The sequence below is a fragment of the Calypte anna genome, chromosome 6, assembly GCF_003957555.1.
Source record: "Calypte anna isolate BGI_N300 chromosome 6, bCalAnn1_v1.p, whole genome shotgun sequence".
NCBI classification, from domain to species: Eukaryota; Metazoa; Chordata; class Aves; order Apodiformes; family Trochilidae; genus Calypte; species Calypte anna.
The window spans coordinates 2,041,683-2,061,516 of NC_044252.1; the positions used below are offsets into that span (position 1 = coordinate 2,041,683).

General features: G+C 39.2%; 1 protein-coding gene across 4 annotated transcripts in view; it reads left to right on the plus strand.

Annotated features, from left to right (window-relative positions):
* ADK (adenosine kinase) overlaps positions 1-19,834 on the plus strand; it is a 231,355-nt gene that overhangs the window by 209,155 nt on the left and 2,366 nt on the right. For all 4 annotated transcript variants that reach the window (XM_030452818.1, XM_030452820.1, XM_030452819.1 and 1 more), the window contains one exon: positions 5,144-5,230. In XM_030452818.1, coding sequence (XP_030308678.1) covers positions 5,144-5,230 — 87 coding nt within the window. The remainder of the gene's footprint in view (positions 1-5,143; positions 5,231-19,834) is intronic.

Here is a 19,834-nt window from a genome sequence, read left to right on the forward strand (position 1 = left end):
GGAGAGAGAGAAAACAGGGTCTGCACACTGACATTCCCCCTATAGATATCTCCAGGACCATGAGCAGGCCCACAGAAGGTTCTGAGTCTTTGACACCATACTCCCCCTCTCCTTCTACTGAAAATGAGCTGACTGCTCTGAGGGACAGTATTTTGCATCCTGGCCAGCACAGCTATAAATGGACTTAGAGTGCTTAGCAAGCTGCTAAGAGAATTTTAGCCTGGGTCTTTAATTATAGAAATAAATTAATATTTATATTAATTGTATCATACCACAGGCACATCAATGCATTGTAGAAGACTATATCTTGTTTGAAGTAACATTATTTATGATAGCAACAAAGACTTTACTTCTTCTACATTAGTAGTTATGCAGTTCTCTGGGCTACACGTTGAATTCTTGGGATTACAGCATCATTTGTTGTGTGTTCTTAAAACATTTGATTAGAAAGATCCTGAAGCGTGTGGCTGACGTGTCTTGTGCTTCTTATACTATTTAACTCCATTGACTTCCCCAAATAAATTCCTTATTTTTCTGACAAGCCCCACGTAGCTCCAGCACCAGGCCAGACAATGAGGGGAGATGTCGGCACGCAAAACAAGGCAAACTTAACATGCACACAGAAAGTGCCAGGGGGCCCGGGGTGTTCATCCAGGCCAGCTTAGCTCAAAGTCCCAGCCTGAAAATCCAGGCTCTCGTTCTGTCTGCTCTGAAATGACAGCTTGAATCAGGGCTGCCAGGGTTGAAATCCATCATCACTGGAAGGCTTGAGGATTTCTTACCGGGGCCTCACGTTGCCCTGGGACTGTGCTGGGCTGATAGGGGGGCAGTGTCTGATTTACCTCATCAAGTGTGGTATCTGTGGGTGAAGTACAGCAACAGCAGCATTTTTACTGTAGAAATAAGAGGGCAGAGGGTTGTTGTAGGTGTAATTTTTAAAGATGGATTGGTGTGCTGACAAAGATGCAGGGACTTTGGGCCTACTCTGGGTTTTACTTTCTGGAGAGAGGTAAAAGATCAGAATCATCTGGACCGACGTGGGCTTGTTCCAAATACTTTTCTCATTACTTCTTTACCTTATAGCTGCCCAGACACTTTTATAGGTTTTGAGTTCAGGTTTCTATGTTCTGTTAAGTTTTTCCTGTCTTTTTTTTTTTTCCTCCTTTCTTTTTATCTGTTTTTGGCCCCCGATCTAAAGAAAATTAGAGAGGATGGAGGTGGGGAGGAGATGGGACAGAATTCTGTTTCACAGTTGTTCCTTTTTTTACAAGCTAAAGCTCACAAAAAATACCCATTAATGTGTCTCCATCTTGTAAGCATCTGTACTACCACTACCAGCCCATAGATCAAAAGCTTATTTGAGGAAATAGCAAGACGTTTTTGTGTATATTTTAGGGCTCCCTTCTCCCTTTTATTTTATTTTAATACAAAAATAAGGACACTCCAACATGTTGCCCATAAGAGTTCTGTTACAGGTAATTAAATGTAAGTTTACACATTTAATCTACTTTTAAGAGCAAGAGAGACTGGTAAATGACCCAGTTAAGGAAAGTACTCAGCCTAATTGGATGTAATGATTGCTTGCTGGTGTTTATTACTGTACTAAGAGTAGACGTGTAGTCTGTGACTCTAATTTGGTTTAAAGACAGACCTGTAGTGCTGCAGCTATCATCAGAGTTCGATCGTTTCAGTTAACACCATGCATTGGGTTTGTGTTCATTTGGGAGCTTAAATGTATTAGAATGGAAGGACCTCTGCTTTTTCACTTAATAGTGCTCTCCAATTGTTATCTCTCCAGCCTGTTTCACCTTCAGAAACATCTTAAGCTGGATATGCTAGCACATATTTTTGCCTGGGGAAAGTACATCTTTATGTACATAACACATTAACAATAGCTAAATTTACCAACAGGATGATTCCTTCTGATTTAGCTGTGAATATTGTCTTCAGCTTAGGAAATACTCACATTGATGTTTGATTTTTATTACATCTGTATCATCCCAAAATAGTCGAGTTCCTCACTGGTGTGAAATCATTGAGAGAGCTGAATCAAAGTCCCCAACTTTTAGATTTCTTTAATGCTTATTACTAAAACTAATAATTTAGAAACACCTCATAGCAATTTACACTCAGAATTTTGAGCTTCCAGGAAACGATATCCAAGTGGAACCTCTTGTATGCCAGGGTGTTTACCAGAGAGGATATTTGTTGCTTAAAAATAGAACAGTGGATTTTATGCCCAGAGGAGCAGCACTTGGACTTCAAAACACTTATGTAATTATTCTTTATTTCATAAGCTCTCAGAATGATAAATGAAATCAGAACTGACTTTGAAAAGCAAGGCCACTAATGACCACTGCACTTAGCCAAGTGTGTCCCTGTGTTCACTATGATGGATTTGGGAGTTTTATATCATAATAGATCACACACAAAAATGAAGTTAAAGCAACACTGGAGTCACAAAAGCAAGGGTATTCAGAAGGGAGACCTCTGCTTCATCTGAGTTTGCCCTGTTGGGCCTGATTGTTACAAACCACATCAGTGAGAGTTGTTAGAGATTTTTATGCTGTTACAGAGCCAAGGTAAATTAATGGCAGCTTTAATTCCAACTTCATTTATTGTGAAGGAAAGGGTAATAAAACACCTCTATATTATTTTGTTGTATCTTTCAAAATATATTCTTTTTAACTATAGTTTAGTAGACTGTACTATGCTGGCAGAAGGTTAAGGAAACCTTCTCCTAAGGTTAAGGAAAGATAATTTGTCTACTGGATGTGTGCAGGTGGTAATGTCTGTGTAATGTAATGTGTGCTCTAAAGCCATGCTTCCACCCTCTGAAACTTCAGTACTTCAAAATACAAGCTTATCACTCCTCTTGAAAATCCATAGAGTTACAGAGAAGGAATGTGAGCTCTAGGTAAAGACTGAAAACTGTGATCAGAAAAAAAAAGAGATGGTTCTTATACAGCTGGATTCCTAGATTCCTAGTTTTTTGCCGTTTTAGACCAGTTTGGTTACTTATAGTTACATCTACTGCAGAAAGAATAGAGTAAGAGCTCAATAGACTAAGTGCAATGCTTACCTGCAAGTACTAGAGGGAGTTGAGGAAAGGAATCAGGACAGAGGAGGAAGAGAAAGATGATGGTGAGAACTGTTGTTTGTGTTAATTTGCTTGAACAGAGTCCTACTGGATGCCAAGCCTCAGATACAGCATGGGAAATAGAATGTCTGTGCATTATTCCCTCCCTGTGCCCAAACACATACATTTGTATGCATATGCCAGTGTCTCCTGAGTATTTAACGTGGAACATCTGTGTGTGTGCCTGTGCACACTTGGGAAGGGAGCAGGTTAGCTGACTGCCTTCCACAGAGTTATCACCACGTTCATTGTTTCAGCATTATCTGGAGCAGATCATACACACCTTCCTGTGAAATGGATGAATACCCTCTGCTCGGCTGGCAGAGTTTAATGTAAGACCTCTCCTTCTTGATTTCCAATTCAAATGAATCCTCTGAAAGTCACTAAAAAACAGTGCTCTTGAAGAGTGGCTTAAGAGCACAACGCAGCATTGAAGCACATTTCTAAATAGCTTGCTTAACAGGATGGAGAGTAGGATGCACTGAGAACTGACTGAAACCTGTTCTTTAATTGGAATATTCATCTTATGTTTTTCATTACCCTTTTTCCTTTTCCTCTCATGGATGGTTGTTGCTAATGCTCCCCTCCCCTCCTGGTGGGCCAGCCAACAGTTCCCTCTGGAGGCAGCATCATTATATCTGCCTGGTTCACTTAGTAGCAGATGGTGAAGAGCAGTAGAGCTTATACACTGCATTTCACAGAAACCAGGATCCTTCTGGTACCTCTGCAGCACACACAGACTTGCCTGATTTGAGGCTGTGAATTCTTTATGTGCCTCCCAACCTAGGTTTCCTTGTTTGTTACCCTCTGTGTCAGTGTAAGGGTGATCTGCTCTGTTGCTGGACAGTGAAGAGACTACTCATCTCCAGCATTCAGATACTGAGGGACCTATTTTCCATTTTATTTCTATTTTTACCAAAAAAAAAAGAAAAAAAAGAAAAAGAAAACAGCTCTGATGGCTTTCATTTTCACTGGTTGACAGGCTTTTCTTCCCCCTCCCCCTTTTTTTTTTTTTAATTCCTGCTGTCTGCCAAAGGACAATCTGTTTGCTCTGAGACAGTTTAATGCATACTGACTACCAGAGGCAGAACTTCCATTGGCTCTGTTACAGGGGTAATTTACACTTTAACAAGGTATTGTGACAAGGTGGTAATTATATTTTTATCACGTCATTATGACATTACCACCTGGAAAGCCATAGCTGATTAATTAGTGGCATATATTAAATTTATAACCCTAGAACTCTAAAGTTATCTTACCTAAGTGGTGTAATTATGTTGAACTGTGGTGTGGCAGTGAACTGGAGGTGAAGATGCTGAGTATCCACCTATTGCAATAGGTTTAACAAATGCCAGCAGAGGGCAGGGAGCTGCAGAGATGGAAATATTTTTTCTAAAGAGAAATAAAAAGGAAGAGGGTGAAGTCATTGAAATCTTGACACCAAAGCTAGTCAGATGGCAAGTCACAAGGCTTCTTGCATATATGTGTTGTGGTTTTTTTGAAATGTGCCATTTGGGAGCACTTAGATTTACACTAGTTCCTGTTTTTTATTTCACAGCTTTAGTTTGTTCATGTGCATTTTGGTTTTTACAATGCAACAATTTCTGTTGTATTTTTGGAAGCTCAAACTGGCTATTCTGGAGGCTACATCACCTCTCTGCAGCTAATAGGAACACTGGGGTTGGCAGGATGGGTTATTCTTAGTTTTATATGCCTGAGTAGTTGATGATGTTCCTCCTGATTTATTTTTTTGCTCTTGCCCTTAATGTTAGGAGAGACAAGGTGGAGGTAATGAATAAAAATGCCTACAATAAATAGCTTGATCATGTGTTCACATATCCATATGCAGTAAACACAAACAGAATTGTAAACCAAATCTATTTTTATCCAAATTTTCATGCTAAAGGTCAGAGCTCCAATTTCGAGTTGTTTTGATATTCACTTTTTGTTGTGCTTTTCAAAGTCATATTTGTAAGTAACTCAAGTTTTGTTTTCTCACTACAGAAAATGAAGTCACTACTTTCCCTGTGCTGGTGAGTGATCAGAGTGAAATTGTGGATACCAATGGAGCTGGGGATGCATTTGTTGGAGGTATTTCTTACTTATTTCTCTTGTTTGGAGCTTTTCCTGTTATTCTCTCTGCATAAAACCTACATTTTTTTCATTCAACCATCCTTCAGAGTGAGCTGCATTCTTTTAGAGCTTTTTTTCAGCATCCTGAAGTTATATGATTTAATTAAGTTCTGCTTTTCAAAAGGAAAGTGTGTTCTATTACTTTAAAAATAATATGCCATTATGCTGTACTCTGGTAGTTTTCATGAGATTAATTGTATCTGTCAGACTGTTGCATAAACAAGCTGCATCAAGTACTATATAGTGTACAGAAATCCCTCCTGGCTTAAATGTTAACACACTGTTGTTCTTTAAAACAGGTTGTAGTGAATATTAAACAGTATGTTAATAAATGAGCATAATGTCTTCTGATCATGTCAATTTTGGTAGAACATCTGCTTCCAATACAACTATTTGGACATCAGAAAAGAACACAAAGGGTTAATTTGTTAAAACAAATCCAGAAAATATCTGGCATTGCTTAATATCCATTTGCAAACTTACTATTTTTGTTGGCACAAGCTCTAAGGAAAAAAGAGGATGTTATGTCTATGCCTGTTTCAAAAAATGATTCAATATAAGCCAAAACCCAATCTAATCCAAAAGTTCTATCATTCCATGTAACCTTCATATATGTAGATCTGTGATGCACTATTGCATCCTGAAGGCTCTAATATCCAGAACCTAGTAGCTGTAAGGAGCTTCATTAGTCACTAATTTACTGGAAACATTACCAAAGAGCTTTTATGGATAGAATTGCAGGGCTGTCTGGTAGCTATGAAGGGGATAACAAGCAGTGTGTTACCAAATTAAAGCTGCAGAGTTGTGTCCTACTTCAAGAAAGTCTTCCACAAAAGCTTAATCTTAAGCAGGTGAGTAATTCCATCCTTAATCAATGCATCACTTAAAGCAATGGTAGATTTTCAGTACATGCTTAAATCTGGCTGAAAATAGGAATGTTATTGCTCACTGCTTTGGTTCTTTCATGAATGAAAAAGGACAGAAATAGAAACATTTTGGTCATATTATTCATGCACCTTTTAGTGCACACTTGTCACTATTGTTCCTAAATCACAAACAAGACTAAATTTGAACGGGTGAGCAGCAGTGACTACAACATAAATAAGATCCTCTTCATGTGGTTGTCCTTGCATACACATGCTCTGTGTATCAGCTCTGCTAGGAAGCTGCTGTTGTTTTTTTGGGGGAGGAAAGAGAAAAGTTCTTGCCTATTTTGCATTCAGATCCTGAAGATAAAATAATACTGGGTAGGGCCCAGGTGAGCAAGGTGGGAGATACCAACCAGGCTTTGCCTCAGGAGCAAGCAGCTTTTCATGTGTCTGACTTTTTTTTTTTTTTTAATAATTCTACTTTTGTTCTTTTCTAGTTTAGCTGTAGGAATACTATTACTACCAAATATTCAAGCTTTAAGAACTACCAGGTCTCTCATAACCCTTCCTCTTTAAATTGTATCCTTTTCCCTGATACTGCCAAAGCGGCTGTTTTTCTTAGAAAGGTTAAAGTACTGACTTCAGTAATTACTCAGAACACAGAAGGTGAGAGTTATTTTGGTTGGAAAAGACCTTCAAGATCATCCAGTCCAACAGTGAACCAAGTCCCCCACTAAACTGTGTCCCTCAGCACCACATCTACACATCTTGGAAATCCCTCAAGGGATGGTGACTCAACCACTCCCCTGGGCAGTTTGTTCTAGGGGGTGACAACCTCTTTGGTGAAGAAATTTTTCCTAATATCCGACCTAAACCTTCCCTGGCACAACTTGAGACCATTTCCTCTTGTCCTGTCACTTGTTACTTGGCAGAAGAGACCAAACCCTACCTTCTTACAACCTCCCTTCAGGTACTTGAAGAGAGTGATAAGGTCTTCCCTTTGTTCCAAGTGCTGTTGAGATAACAGGTCTGGATAGAGCAAGCTTCAGTGTGTTGGGGGTGAGCATAACAAACACATTATTTTCCTCAGTTTCCCCAAAAGTGGCACTGAGGCATTAGATGCTTTTTGGATGGTGCACAAGTGTGATGCTGTCCATTGTACAGCTCTCCATCAAGGTGCCAGGCAAAGAAAGGAGCACAGCTGCTGCTTCGCTAGTAGGAGGTGGTTCAGCAGCTGAAAATCTGTCAGAAAAATCACTGAGGTTGGACTCTAACCTGAGTACTGGAGGGTGAGCTCAGGTTCTTGTTGCACCATACTTCTCCCTGCCATGACTCTCAAAGCAACATGAGCTTTAGAGTATCTGTGGTTGTTTCATTAGCTCCTGAGATACCTCAGTGCTCTGTCACTCCATAAATAATAAATTAGTCATTTATTCTCCTCAGAGAACAGATTTGCCTGAGTTTAGTCCAGATGGGAGATTTGGGAGTTGTAGCAGTCTAGATGCACAGCTGATTCTAGTCTCAAATACTTTGGTCTCCTTCTTCATGGAGTCATTTCATTTTCCTTCCCACGTGTAAGAAATAGGATACTGGACTGGATAGGCTTTGATTTGGTCTGTGTTTCATTTAGGGGAAATGTCTGTATTTTATCTATATCACACTTTTCATGTGTTTTCAAAGTACATATTTGCAACAGGAAAAGTTCTTTATTGTCTCCTTACCAGGAAGCCCTGTGGAGTAATGTTGCTAATACTACTCAACATCTGTATCTTCTGTTGATTCTAGCATTGAGCCAGATGCAGAGTTGTTGTCCTGACAGAATTTCTATAATGGGAAGGCAATATTCTCTTGGGTGATTTTATTAGCTTCTTTCTTTGATTGAAGTTTTTATCAGGTTGTTACTACCTAAGCAACAGGACACCTAATAGTTTTATTTTCTTTTTCTTGTAGTTAAATGCTTCAAAATTCATCCATTAACTCAAAAATGCACTTGGTATTATAGTATAGTCTTCTGGAAATACAGTTCCTTTAGTCAAACAGCAGAGAACAAGAGTCCCATGGCAAAGCTTCCCATGTTTCTCTGGGACTGGTAAATTAACATGACTGAGCAGTGGGTTTGTTGGAGCTCATGTCTTGTCTGATGGGGGAAGGTGAGATATAATGAGAACCAACCCCATTCCCCAGGATTTATTTTCTATTAGAAGGCCAGGTTTGTAAGACTCTCTTGTATTTTGAAAAGTATTTCACGGAGGCACTCTTATTCCAAAGGTGTAACTCACAGTTTGTAAGGAAATTCCCTCTGGATAATGATGCCAGCTTGACAAATCACTCCTTGGGTATTTCTCCACGTGAAAACAGAAAATAAAAAATCTGTTGGGGCTTTTGGTTGGTTTTTGGTTTTTTGGTTTTTTGGTTTTTTTTTTAAGAACCTGCCTAACTTCTGAAAGTCTTGAAACCCAAAAGTCATGAAAAAACCTGAAAGACACAAAGTTTCTGGGCAGTTGTAACTCTCTTGAGTTGATTCATGAGGTCAGCATTTCTGAACATTAAGCTGCTGGCCTCCAAGGAGAAGTAGCTCACTCCAACAGTGAGCAACAAGAAATAAACTGCAGGCTTCAGCTGCAATGTGTTTTCATTAAGTTGGCACCAGGAAGATCTCTGAATTTCTTGCCTCTCACTGCAGGCAGCAAGTCATCTGCCACTCAGGCTGGTGCAGTACGTGAGTGAGAAATTAGATTTTAAAATTGCTGCAGGTATCTTTATGCTAAAAACCCCACTTCTCTAAACCATCTTAACAGAGTTCTGCCTTTATTGGTTTCCAGTGACAGACACTGCTACCTTTTGGAAGTTGCATTAGTAATTATTTACTTTGTAGCATCTCAGCACCTCTTGTGGATTCCAGAGGTACCACAGATTTTTGGTTTTAAATCCCTGAAATACCCATGAATTAAAGATGCAATTCCACCTCTGGGTTCTGATGACATTGATAAATCACTTGAGCTTTGCTGACATGGCTTCTGTCACAAGAGTCCTCTTAATGGAATTACAGCCTTCCTTTGTAGAGTTTGGGGAACGTTCTATTACTCGTTAAATTAACATTTATTTATTACTAATTAGCCCCAGTTTGAACCTTTGCAATAATGATAATCAAAGCATATTTAATGGCAATATATAGACTGCCACAGAGACAGCTTTGCCATCTTATGCTTTCCTTCATGCCTTGCTGCTTTCTTTAGCCAGAGTAAGTCTGCCTTCTGTTTGGACTCCCCTAAGACAAACAAAAAGCATCTTTTCTGATAGTTACTGCCCCTGCTGCCTGCAAAATCTCTGCCCTAGAATCCTTCTGCTCCGTGGAACTGGGTAGCAAGTTCATAATAAATGAATAGGAGAAGGTGCAAAATCAATGTGTCTTCAGGTTCTGTCAATACAAATACACTGACTTAGTAATCTACCCTGATTTAGTCAGACACTGCACGAAAAGTACTAAAGTATGAAATGCAGCCACAAATCATTTGAAAGGAGCGTGAGGAAGCGGTGACAGAACGATCACAGCAAGTGTCTGTTACTTATCACTGTGCCATAAAGATGTGATACCCTTCTGAAGGGAAAGGAATCCTGAGACAGAGGGAGCTGTTCCTCGAGCATTGTGCAGTGCCCAACAGGAGCTGGTAGCAATTTGCCTCTGTCTGTATCAAAGCTGAGGTCAGCAGCTCAAACCACCTGTCAATTTAACAATTGCATTGGCAGCTTTCATCTACCAAGGAGCCTCACAAAGCTGCTAGCAATAGTTTGAAAGCTTCCTTCAGAGTTTTCTTGGTGCACGTGCTTACAGAATAGGCAGTTCTCTGTCTTGTGAGATGGGCAGCTACTGTCTCAGCTGTAAGGGATCTGCTCTGATAGAAGAAAGGGACAGCAACAAAAGAGGGGTTGTCATCTTTTGTACTGTCCTTGTGTGAGTGTCCCTCATGGCATCCTTTTCCTTAGAGACCACAGGGCTCGGTGGAAATAGTTTCCTCCTTTTGTTTCTGGTGCCAAACTGGCTCGATAAAACCATTAAGTCTCATCTTTAATATAAAGGGGCATTCTAAACATTATTTTTCTATCTTAATCTAAATGCCTCTACAAATTAGATAAAGACCTTGGAGACTGCTAAGAGTTTGCCTAAAGGTCATCATATTGTTCAAATATGAGCCTGTTTTCATGAGGTAAATGCAAATGAATTCCTATAAAGTAATATCCAGCTTTGATATCAGAGCTAAGTCGTATTTGGTACATTGTTAAAACATTAAAATACTACTTACCTTGAAAATCCATTAAAATATCTTTACCTTGAAAGATTCTTTGAATCTATTATACATCTATGCATGTTTGTAAAAACAAAGCACAAGAAATATAATTTTAGGTTTGTAGAGAATCTATCATGCATGGAATAATTGCTCATCACTGCTCCTCTACCACTAGAAGTTTGATTCAGAAACCTGTTTTAGAAAAAGGTCTGGTTCTGGTTTCTGAACACACTGATATAACTTTGGAATACCTTGACTGAAGCCAGTAGATTTAAGCAAGTATACTATTGATAAAAATGGAAACAGAATTGAATCCAGTATGATAATTCTCATACTGTTGTTCTGCAGAATATGTGATTTATAGAAGGAATGCAAGAATCTTTAAAATAATGAAAAAAATAATCTAGGTGGGGTCTTACATGATCTGAGTTGATGCTGCTATAAGTCAGGGGCTGGAGCCCTTTCCAACCTAAATTGTGCTATGGTCCTATGAGTTCTGATACTGTAGGAATTAGATTCCCAGGGGCCATTTCTTCCTCCTTTGAAAATGCAGCCTCAGTCAGTTCAGAGGGCAAGAGTTTACCAGGAGGGTTAAACATCCCAAAAAGATCTGATAGTGCCTTTAGCAGAGACAGGTGATTTAGTGTTTTTTCAGAATACTAAATTATAAGTGAGCTTGTGACTAAATTATGAAGGAGGTTCCTTACTGGGTTTATGGGCCTCTTCCAGATTGCAGAACAATCTGTTTTCACTAAAAACATTGCAGGGAAATTAAATATTCCTCTTATTTGTTGTATTTTCATCTGTATTTGAATCTCTGTTGTAAGGGCTGCCCTCCTTCTGGTACTTGCCCCATCCCTAGAACATTCTAGCCTTGTTGAAACAGGAGTTCAAGGAACTAGGAACAGTTCTTTACTGAACAGCAAGAGTGTGATATCAGAAGCTATTTATCCATTTACAGTGGCCTTTTATTTGTATAAGGTTTTTACACTTGTTTAAGATACCTTGGGAAGCTGTCATCATTTTTTAATCACATTTGATAGGGAGAAATACAGTGGGTTAAATCTCACTGCTGTGAAGTAGTGCCTTCTGTTAACACCAGAGCTCTGAGATGTAATTTTCTTTGCTATCTGGGAGTGAGGGGTATTTTTTTGGTGACAGCAATTAAATATGTATGTGCAAGTAACTTGTTATGGCTGATTTTCACTACAAAAATTTATCTTCACGAGCAGAGAGACAAGGGGAAACGGTGCTGAATTGTTCAGTCTTTTCTTTGAAGTAAAGACAAATGTTACAACAGAAATCAGCACTCTCTTAGTCTTCATTTGTACAACAGGGGTGGCTAATTGCCTCTGAGCAATCCTGTTGTTACTGAGATCATGGCTGATGAGATAGGAAGCTTTGAAATAAAAATACCTTCTTAATGGCATCAGCATCTTGACTGACAGCCCAGTTTTGCCCATCTTTAATACTCTGGGTTTATAAACAGTTGTGAGTCTAAAAGCTGAGCTGCAGGCAGGGCAGCAGTCTTTGCTTGCTAGGGGAGGACTTGTCAACATGGTCATGACTTAGTACCCCTGTGTTCTGCTAGCCTTCCTGACTCTCTCAGGTACACATCACATGGAAATCTAAGCTATTAGATGGCTGTGTTATCTCTGTAGCTGACCTTCTGCAAACTAGAAAATGACCAGATTATATGTTCCCAGTTGATTTTCCTCAGTCTCAGCTAGAGGTACATCACTATTCTGATCAATAGTGTAACCAGTCACTAGGAATCTCAGCATTAGTTCAGCCATTTGCTACAGTTTGAATTGCAGCTCCTTAAAAACATAAAGGTATCACTCAGGAAAAAACATGGAATACTCCTGTTTTCTTTTTAATTCCCTACTTTGCTTACTACCAATTCCACTGACAAATTCCTGTTTCCATTCACAATTATTTCTTTGGAAACAATATGCTTTTCTCTACTGACAAGTGCTGTCCAACTCTAATTGTAATCCAGTCTGGTTTAATTGTTTTGGTTTAATTGTTCCCCTTCTCTTGGTTTCTAGGTGTTCATCTTCATTTTATTAAATATGTATTTTTTACCAAAATACAGTATTTTAAATATGGTAACTGAAGTTTACACCTATACCATCTAAAGGCAATCCAGAAAAATGCATGGTAGAGTTAATGTAAGGTGAAACATGAGTACACTTGTTGTCATTTTTAAAATAACATGTTGAAAGGAGAGATCTATTTAAAAGGAGAAGTGTATGAAATCAAAAACCCTCAGAAGTTTCTAATTCTAAAGCAGGACCTGGTCCTTTTAGCCACTGTGTCTCTTTCCTGGCCAGTGACACCACTGGTGTTAAGGGAGCATCAATATGAAGCATGAGGATTAGTGTTTTGCAAAATTGGGTTTTAAAAGGCCTAATTTAGTTCACCATAACTTCAGTGACATTCTGGACAGGCTTTGAGAGAAATAAACATGAATTAGGTTGTATACAATAAAAAAAAAAAAAAAAAAAAAAAAAAAAAAAAAAAAAAAAAAACACAAAAACCAAAACAACAAAAAATCAAAACAACAACAAAAAACCCAAAACAAACAACAAAAAAACCCCTCACCAAACCTACTGTGTTAAAAATAGATTTTTCAAAACCAATTATAAAGTTCCAATTTTTTCTGTAATAGCTATGGAACAATTACAAATTGACTTAAGGCCTCAAAGCAAATCATCACCATTTAAAATACTTTGTCAGGCCTGTTATCCCTAACCTCATAACATTTTCTTTTATGTTAATATGTCATGTGTTAGAAAATCATGTAACGAGAAAAAAATGTTCATGTGGAAGGTTAGAAATTAGTTTAATGAGTTATTATTACTTTGTTTGCAGACTGTTGCTAATATTTTTGTGTTAGTTTAATGTGTTCTGAGTAGAGGCAGAGGCACGAGTCAGATTGGATCATCAAGAACATTCCCCTGGGAATCAGGGCAGGATAGAGCCCCCTAAGAAACAATGTGTCAGATGAAGCTGATGCTGTATTTGCAGGAGATACAACAACACACCATGAAATATAAAAATACACTGAAATATGTTATCTATTTCATGTGTCGTGTGAGTTGGCCTGGTGCTATGGAGATGGACACAATGACCACAAAGGTACTTCCCAGGCTGTGGTACCAGCTGGCAGGATCCTTACCCTCTGATGTATAACAGGATAGTAACATCTCCCATAGTTTGTTCACTTCCCCCACAGTGAACTGGACTCATACTTGAGGTGGGAAGATGGCATGGTTGCAATAAAAAAAGAAATAAAAGAAAAACAGTGGTACTATAAAGTTACATTCACCAAACCTTTTTTGTGCTTGGATACGTGTTAAAAACTGAATAGAGGGTAGTGCATAGTATTCCATTTTGTTATGCTTAGAACTTCATTATTTCTGCATTAAATCAGTTAAATTCTCTGCATCTTATCCCAAGCAGTAAGTGTAGTAATCTGCCCCAGTTAATGTCAGTACAACAGATCTGCTTTGAGGCTCAGAAAATTTCCTCAGCTACTAATAAAGGAAAGCTTATTTCATTCTGATGTCTCAAAAATGGCTAAGGATAATTTCAGCTTTAGAAAAAGCCTCCTAGGAAACTTTCTAGGAAATATTTTTAGGAAAACAAAGAGAAATATCAACCTAGAAAGTAGGTTTTTTCAGATAGCTAGAGAGGATGCTTGCAGTGAAAATACCTGTATTTGTTTTGGCATGTACAGTGCCTTGAATATTCCTTGTGAACTTGGCAGGTTGGGTTTTTTTAATCAAATGTTTTCCCCTGATCCTGGCTGTTGGACACAAGCCCAAAGCCACCAGATTCTGATCCTAAAGGGAATTTCCCAAAATTCATCATGTCAACATAAAAATAGGACCAAACCATCAGAAGTTATAATTTATTATCAGCTTCCTCCATCCCATCTTTCTTGGAGCATGTTGAATCTGAAACAGTTCTTTTCCTTGGACAATAAGATGTGCTGGGGAGTTTAACAGAGATGCTACACAACAGGGCCTGCTGTGCCACACCATGTGTCCATGCCAGGAAAGGGCTGCTGAACTGATAACACTCCTTTCACTTACTCCTAGTTGTCCAGTAAATGCAAAATTATATTTTATGCACGTGTCTGTCAATGACTGTGTAACCTCAGCTTGAGGAGGACATGCACCCATCTGAATGGCCCCTACAGAAATTAAATGTGTTCAAAATGTGTCCATAAATACAGAGAAAACAAGAGGGGCAGAACAGCAGTAACAACTCTTAACTGCTTTTCTTGGCATGACACTGGTGTAGTATTCATGCTGGTGATTAAAAGATAAATTTGTGCAAGAGGGTTGTATGTAGACTGTGAAATGCATGTAGCACCTGATCATTGTATAAGCAAAGTAAAAAGGTTTCTGAAACTTTTTATTTGTGATCTCATGGGTTTGTCATTCTCTAAAAGTAAAAATATTGACATTTACTAGGCTGTTTGTTCCAGCTTTCTGATCTCCTGCAGTTTATTTTTATAACAACCTTATCGATGAGCCTCTTACTCAGCTCTCTAGGTTTAGCTGAGTTGAGTCGATTTGTTACCACAGCCTCAAGTAGCTGTTACAGAACAAGCAGACATCCTAATAAAGCTGTAAACGTGTTTACTCAAACATGGTATTGATTTTACTTGGAGAGGGAGAAGCTAGTGCTTAGCATGGTGTCAGGGAGGATGAATTTAACTGCAGTTTTTCATTGTCATCTGTCATGGTTGCGAAACACTAAGTGAAGCCACAAGAGGATAATTAGAATTGCCAGAAATTTAGCCCCTAAAATCAGTTAACCACTTGAGATTTTTGTAGTTTAATTAGTTTTTATTAAAACTTTCCTCCAGTGGTATACTCAGGAAGGCTTTTCTAGTGTTCTTTTCAATGAGAGTGAAATTTCAAGGTTGCCACTTGTTAGATATACATCTTAAATGACTGCTTTTTTCTGAAAGGGTTGGTAACCTTTTTTCTCTCACTTGCAATTAGCTTGGCACTGCAGTTCTGTAGAAGCACAGAGACATTTGATTTTAAGAGTGATGGAAAGATGCTTGTTTGTACACTTATACCTTTGTAGTTAATAACATACATGTGTGGAATGTTTTTTACACTGCATTTTGAGAGAGAAAGTGCTAAGGTGTGTGAAGGCTGAAAGAGGTATAGTGTATTTGGAGACACTTGCATTTAATTTGTCTCATATACTGTAAGCCGACTATGTCAGACCACAGTGCCAAAATACATGAAACTGAAGCCAAAACCCACCCTTAATCAAAAACGTTTCCATTTAGAATAGCCAACATTTGGTTTGATAGCAATGGGCAGGGCCTCTGGCTTACCACAGTTCTTGGCTGTAATATCCACCATCTGCCACAAAATTAAAAAAGGAGAAACCTCAGCATGTTGACGTACGGTCACTCAGTGACTGTATTGCAGAATCATCTGATGCCAACATCCTTTACAAAATCTAGGGTGGCTGCTTGGCTTTTGGCACCAGCATTGCCAACCACCTGATTACAACTGACCAGACTCGTGCTACCACAACATTAACCCACTCTTAACAGCCCTACAAGACATCCAAAAAAAGCCTCAGTCATATCAGCTACAAGGCTTTAAATTGCTAGGGTAATATTTCTTGAAAGCTGCATCTTCCCACACTGCTGGCCTGGAAAGCTAGTGGGATCACATAAAAATAGATGAGTGCTTGAGCAACTGTGATAAATCCTGTATATGGATGAGAGTGTGAAAAGGTGCTTGCAACTGACCCCATGGTGGAATAACACCATTTTTAAAAAAGCAGTTCACAAATTAAGCTGTAGAAACTTCAAATATATATATATATATATATATATATATATAAAGGGGCAGCTCAGCTGCTCATGGTCTGTTCTGTGGCTGGGACAATTTTTGCTGGATTGTATTATGCATTTCAGGGTTCAGCTGGAAGAGTAGGAAGATCACATAACAAACAGGAGTTTGAGGGGCTCAGGCTCAGGGTCAGCTTGTAATTGTTTGTAATTAATGCAGTTGATAATTGCTTTTTTCCTGCTTTTCTCTCCTGCATTAAAAAAAACAAAACAAACACCACACTAATTTTGCCTCGGGCATTTTATAAAGGTTGGAAGTGTGAGAGAAACTGCAGAAAGACGAGTAGTGGGGGAGCTGGGTGTCGAAGGCTATAAACAGATTTCCAGCCAGCATTAGTAATTAACAGTCATTAAAATTAATTGTCAAGTGTACAATTTGAAATTAAACATTTGGCTTCAATATTAGCTGTTTTTAAAGTGTTGTTAAACCATTACTGAAGCAGACCAGAACTGTTTTAAAATCTCCACTATTGGACTCCCACATTCCTATCCAACTGCACGAGCACTGGGCGTTCATTCAGAATTATCACTGATAATCTGGAAACAAAGCTTTCAAAGATATCACTGATTTCAGTGAATCTGCCTCTGAAGTATTTATTATGCTGGACACAAGAAAATAACTTGGTTCTCCTTTAATAATTTTTCAGTGCTCCTCAGCCCTCATTAAGAAAGGAAAGATGATGCCTTTTGTGTCACTCAGTGGACTTTCTTGCTGTGTCTTACATTGAGGGATTTGATCTGGTTTTAGTGAGGACCTTGGTTTGGGTCTGGACTTTGAGGCTCAAGCACCACTTCTGGCACTTGTTTTATAGAACTTTTTGTTTGGTGGTGAGCACAAAAAGGAAGAAAGCAACTTGACTTTTCTGTCCCTCATCTGTTTTCAGATCTAAAAATTACAACTATCATCTTCGAGCATATTTAGTAAGGAAGCTGGAAATAATAAAGATTAACTCTCAATTATTTCAGGCACACTTTTGAGAGCAAAGTGATTTCAGAGCTTCTTTTCTCTACTGAGCAGAAAAGAAATAATTATGGGCCAAAAATAGCTATTGGTGTGTTACAGTCACCAGGAATGCACATACATTTTGTACCACTCTAAGGTTTAAAGCTGCTTTTTTCTTTTTTTTCCAGGAAGATGCTGAGTAAGTGGGATGGATTGGTCACAGTTCCAAATAAGTTCTTATTCTGACTAGAGATGGGGTGGTTACTTGGCTGTCCATATCTGTGAGGGACAACAGGCATCCCAGTCTGCTCTGAAAGCTTACCCCGATGCTAATCAATGCAAAAGGGCCTACTGGACATCCTGCAACTACTGTTTCTCTTACCCCATAATCAATAAACACTTTGGATGTCAGGGCAGGAGGCAGACAATAGGGAAAGCCTTGAGTATTGTCCTTGTCTTTGTGCTCTAGAGCAAAGAGAGTGGTACACAATGCACCTAACACCATCCACAGCTTCAGAGGTGTAGAAATGCTAGAGCAGAGCAGCTGCAATCAGAGGATGGCAGACAATATTGCCTGAAGTTGCTTTGGTAAAATATTTGAAGTGGGGTTGGTTTATGTAGCCAAAATACACCAGTGCTTTCTGCACTCCTTTCCAGTGACAGCCAGGAACTAGTTCAGGCCATGGCAGAAGTTAAAACAGCTGCTGTGCTACTTCAGTATGTGCGGGGACCAGCTACTGCTGTGATCCCAGGCCTGTGGTACAGGATCAGAGTTCAATCCTGCCCTTTCTGCCTGTGAAACTGTAGGAGCAATGTGAAGTAAGCCTGAAGCCACGTTCAGTTATCTCCTTGCATTTCCAGTCGTGGCACCTTAAAGAGATTACAACCTGCAACTGCTGATCATCTTCCCTCTGCCACCTTGCTCCCTGGTAGAGCTGTCTGAGCACTCACTAACCCACTTCAGTTTAACCCAGCTGGGCTAGCAAAGATCTGCTGTTAACAACTCACTGTTTAATCTGGCTCATTTGGGGAGAGTAGCAGGTTATGCAAGCAGCAAAGAAGGGTGGTAAAAAACAGATGGGGCAGGAACTTCTTCAGCTGGAACTCAAAGATCTGAATCCATGCCTTGAGAGAATGACTCATGGGGTTTGCATCACAGTTACTTATACACTGGAGGAGGCAAACTCTGAATTATACTCTGACCATGTTGCTTTTTACTGCATTAACTAAAATGAGTGTTCTACAGCTGAGGCGGTCAACCTGGTAGAGCTCTTTGTTTCTCTGCTCAAACAACAGTGCTTTCGGGTGTTCCCTCGGGGTCTGGTTTGCCAACTGCCTCGTCTTAGTATGTAATGCAGTTCTGTGTTTGTGATAGGTGTGTTTGTATTGTCATTCCATGTGATATTGTGTCAGATACTGCTATTTCTATTTCATCTCTGAAACACATACCTTTTAAAAGAAACTCAACAGACAAGAGAATGGTTTGAGGGCAAACTCCCCACTGCAGTTTCTACACATCTCATATATGACAGCTGTACTTAATGTCATTTCTCCACTGCTCTGAAATCACAGAGATGTCTCATTTCTATCCCCAATTAGAACAGGATGCTTTTTCACCTGATTCTGTTTTCACTTAGGTCAGAATACATCTTATGTATAGAAATAGCTTCACTGAAAACAAAAGACACTAGCTTAAATCTATAGTGAGCCTGGGAGGTGATGACAGTCCCAGACTAGTTGGTATTGAAAAATAATCTGTGCTTTATGGTCCTTTGCTCCTTGGATTTTCTCACCTTCATCTGTTCGACAACTTGGTCACAAGCATAGAGGACAGTTGTTCTTTCTTGTATAAACCCTCTCTGAATTCATGGTCTGCACAAAAACCCAGCCTCGTGTTTGCCTTTGGAGGCCTGCCCAGTGCATCTTCAGTACTTACTGAGTCAGAAATGGACTGTCTTAACAGCCTCATTTTACATAGGGTTACAACTTGCTCTCAAGTTTTAGCCACCCAGAAGCACACTGGCAAGCTCCTGCCTCCCAGGCAGTTTAAATTTAATGATTGCATTCTCCACGTATCCAAGTTTCTCCTAAGAATGCATGTTGATTTAATGGAGAGCAGACCATTTTCATCTCATTATTCAGAAATGGTCTGATTTCTGCCAGGCATGCTGTTTGAATTTCTCAACTGTTACCCAACTATTACAGCTGGACCATCCTGTCACAGTTGTGTGGTCTGTCATCCCCTGGCTGCCATCAGTGATAGCACTCACAGCAGTTTCTTCCTGTTGCAGATTCTCATCTTTGTATACTGGAAAATCCTGCCTTCTCCTCTAGTGCTTAGGGACTTAACCATTTTTTCCCAGCTAGTGTGAAATCCCAACTAATACATAGTTCTCTGGAAAAGTACTGATATCAGAAACATATGTGTTTTCTCCTAGTTGTCAACTAAAACACCTACTTTCTATGGCCTCCCTATTCCAATGAAAAATATTTTACTTCTAGATTTAGTAGTTTCAAATTCTCCTCCCATTTGGCACAGTTTGGAAAAAAATATATATACCCACT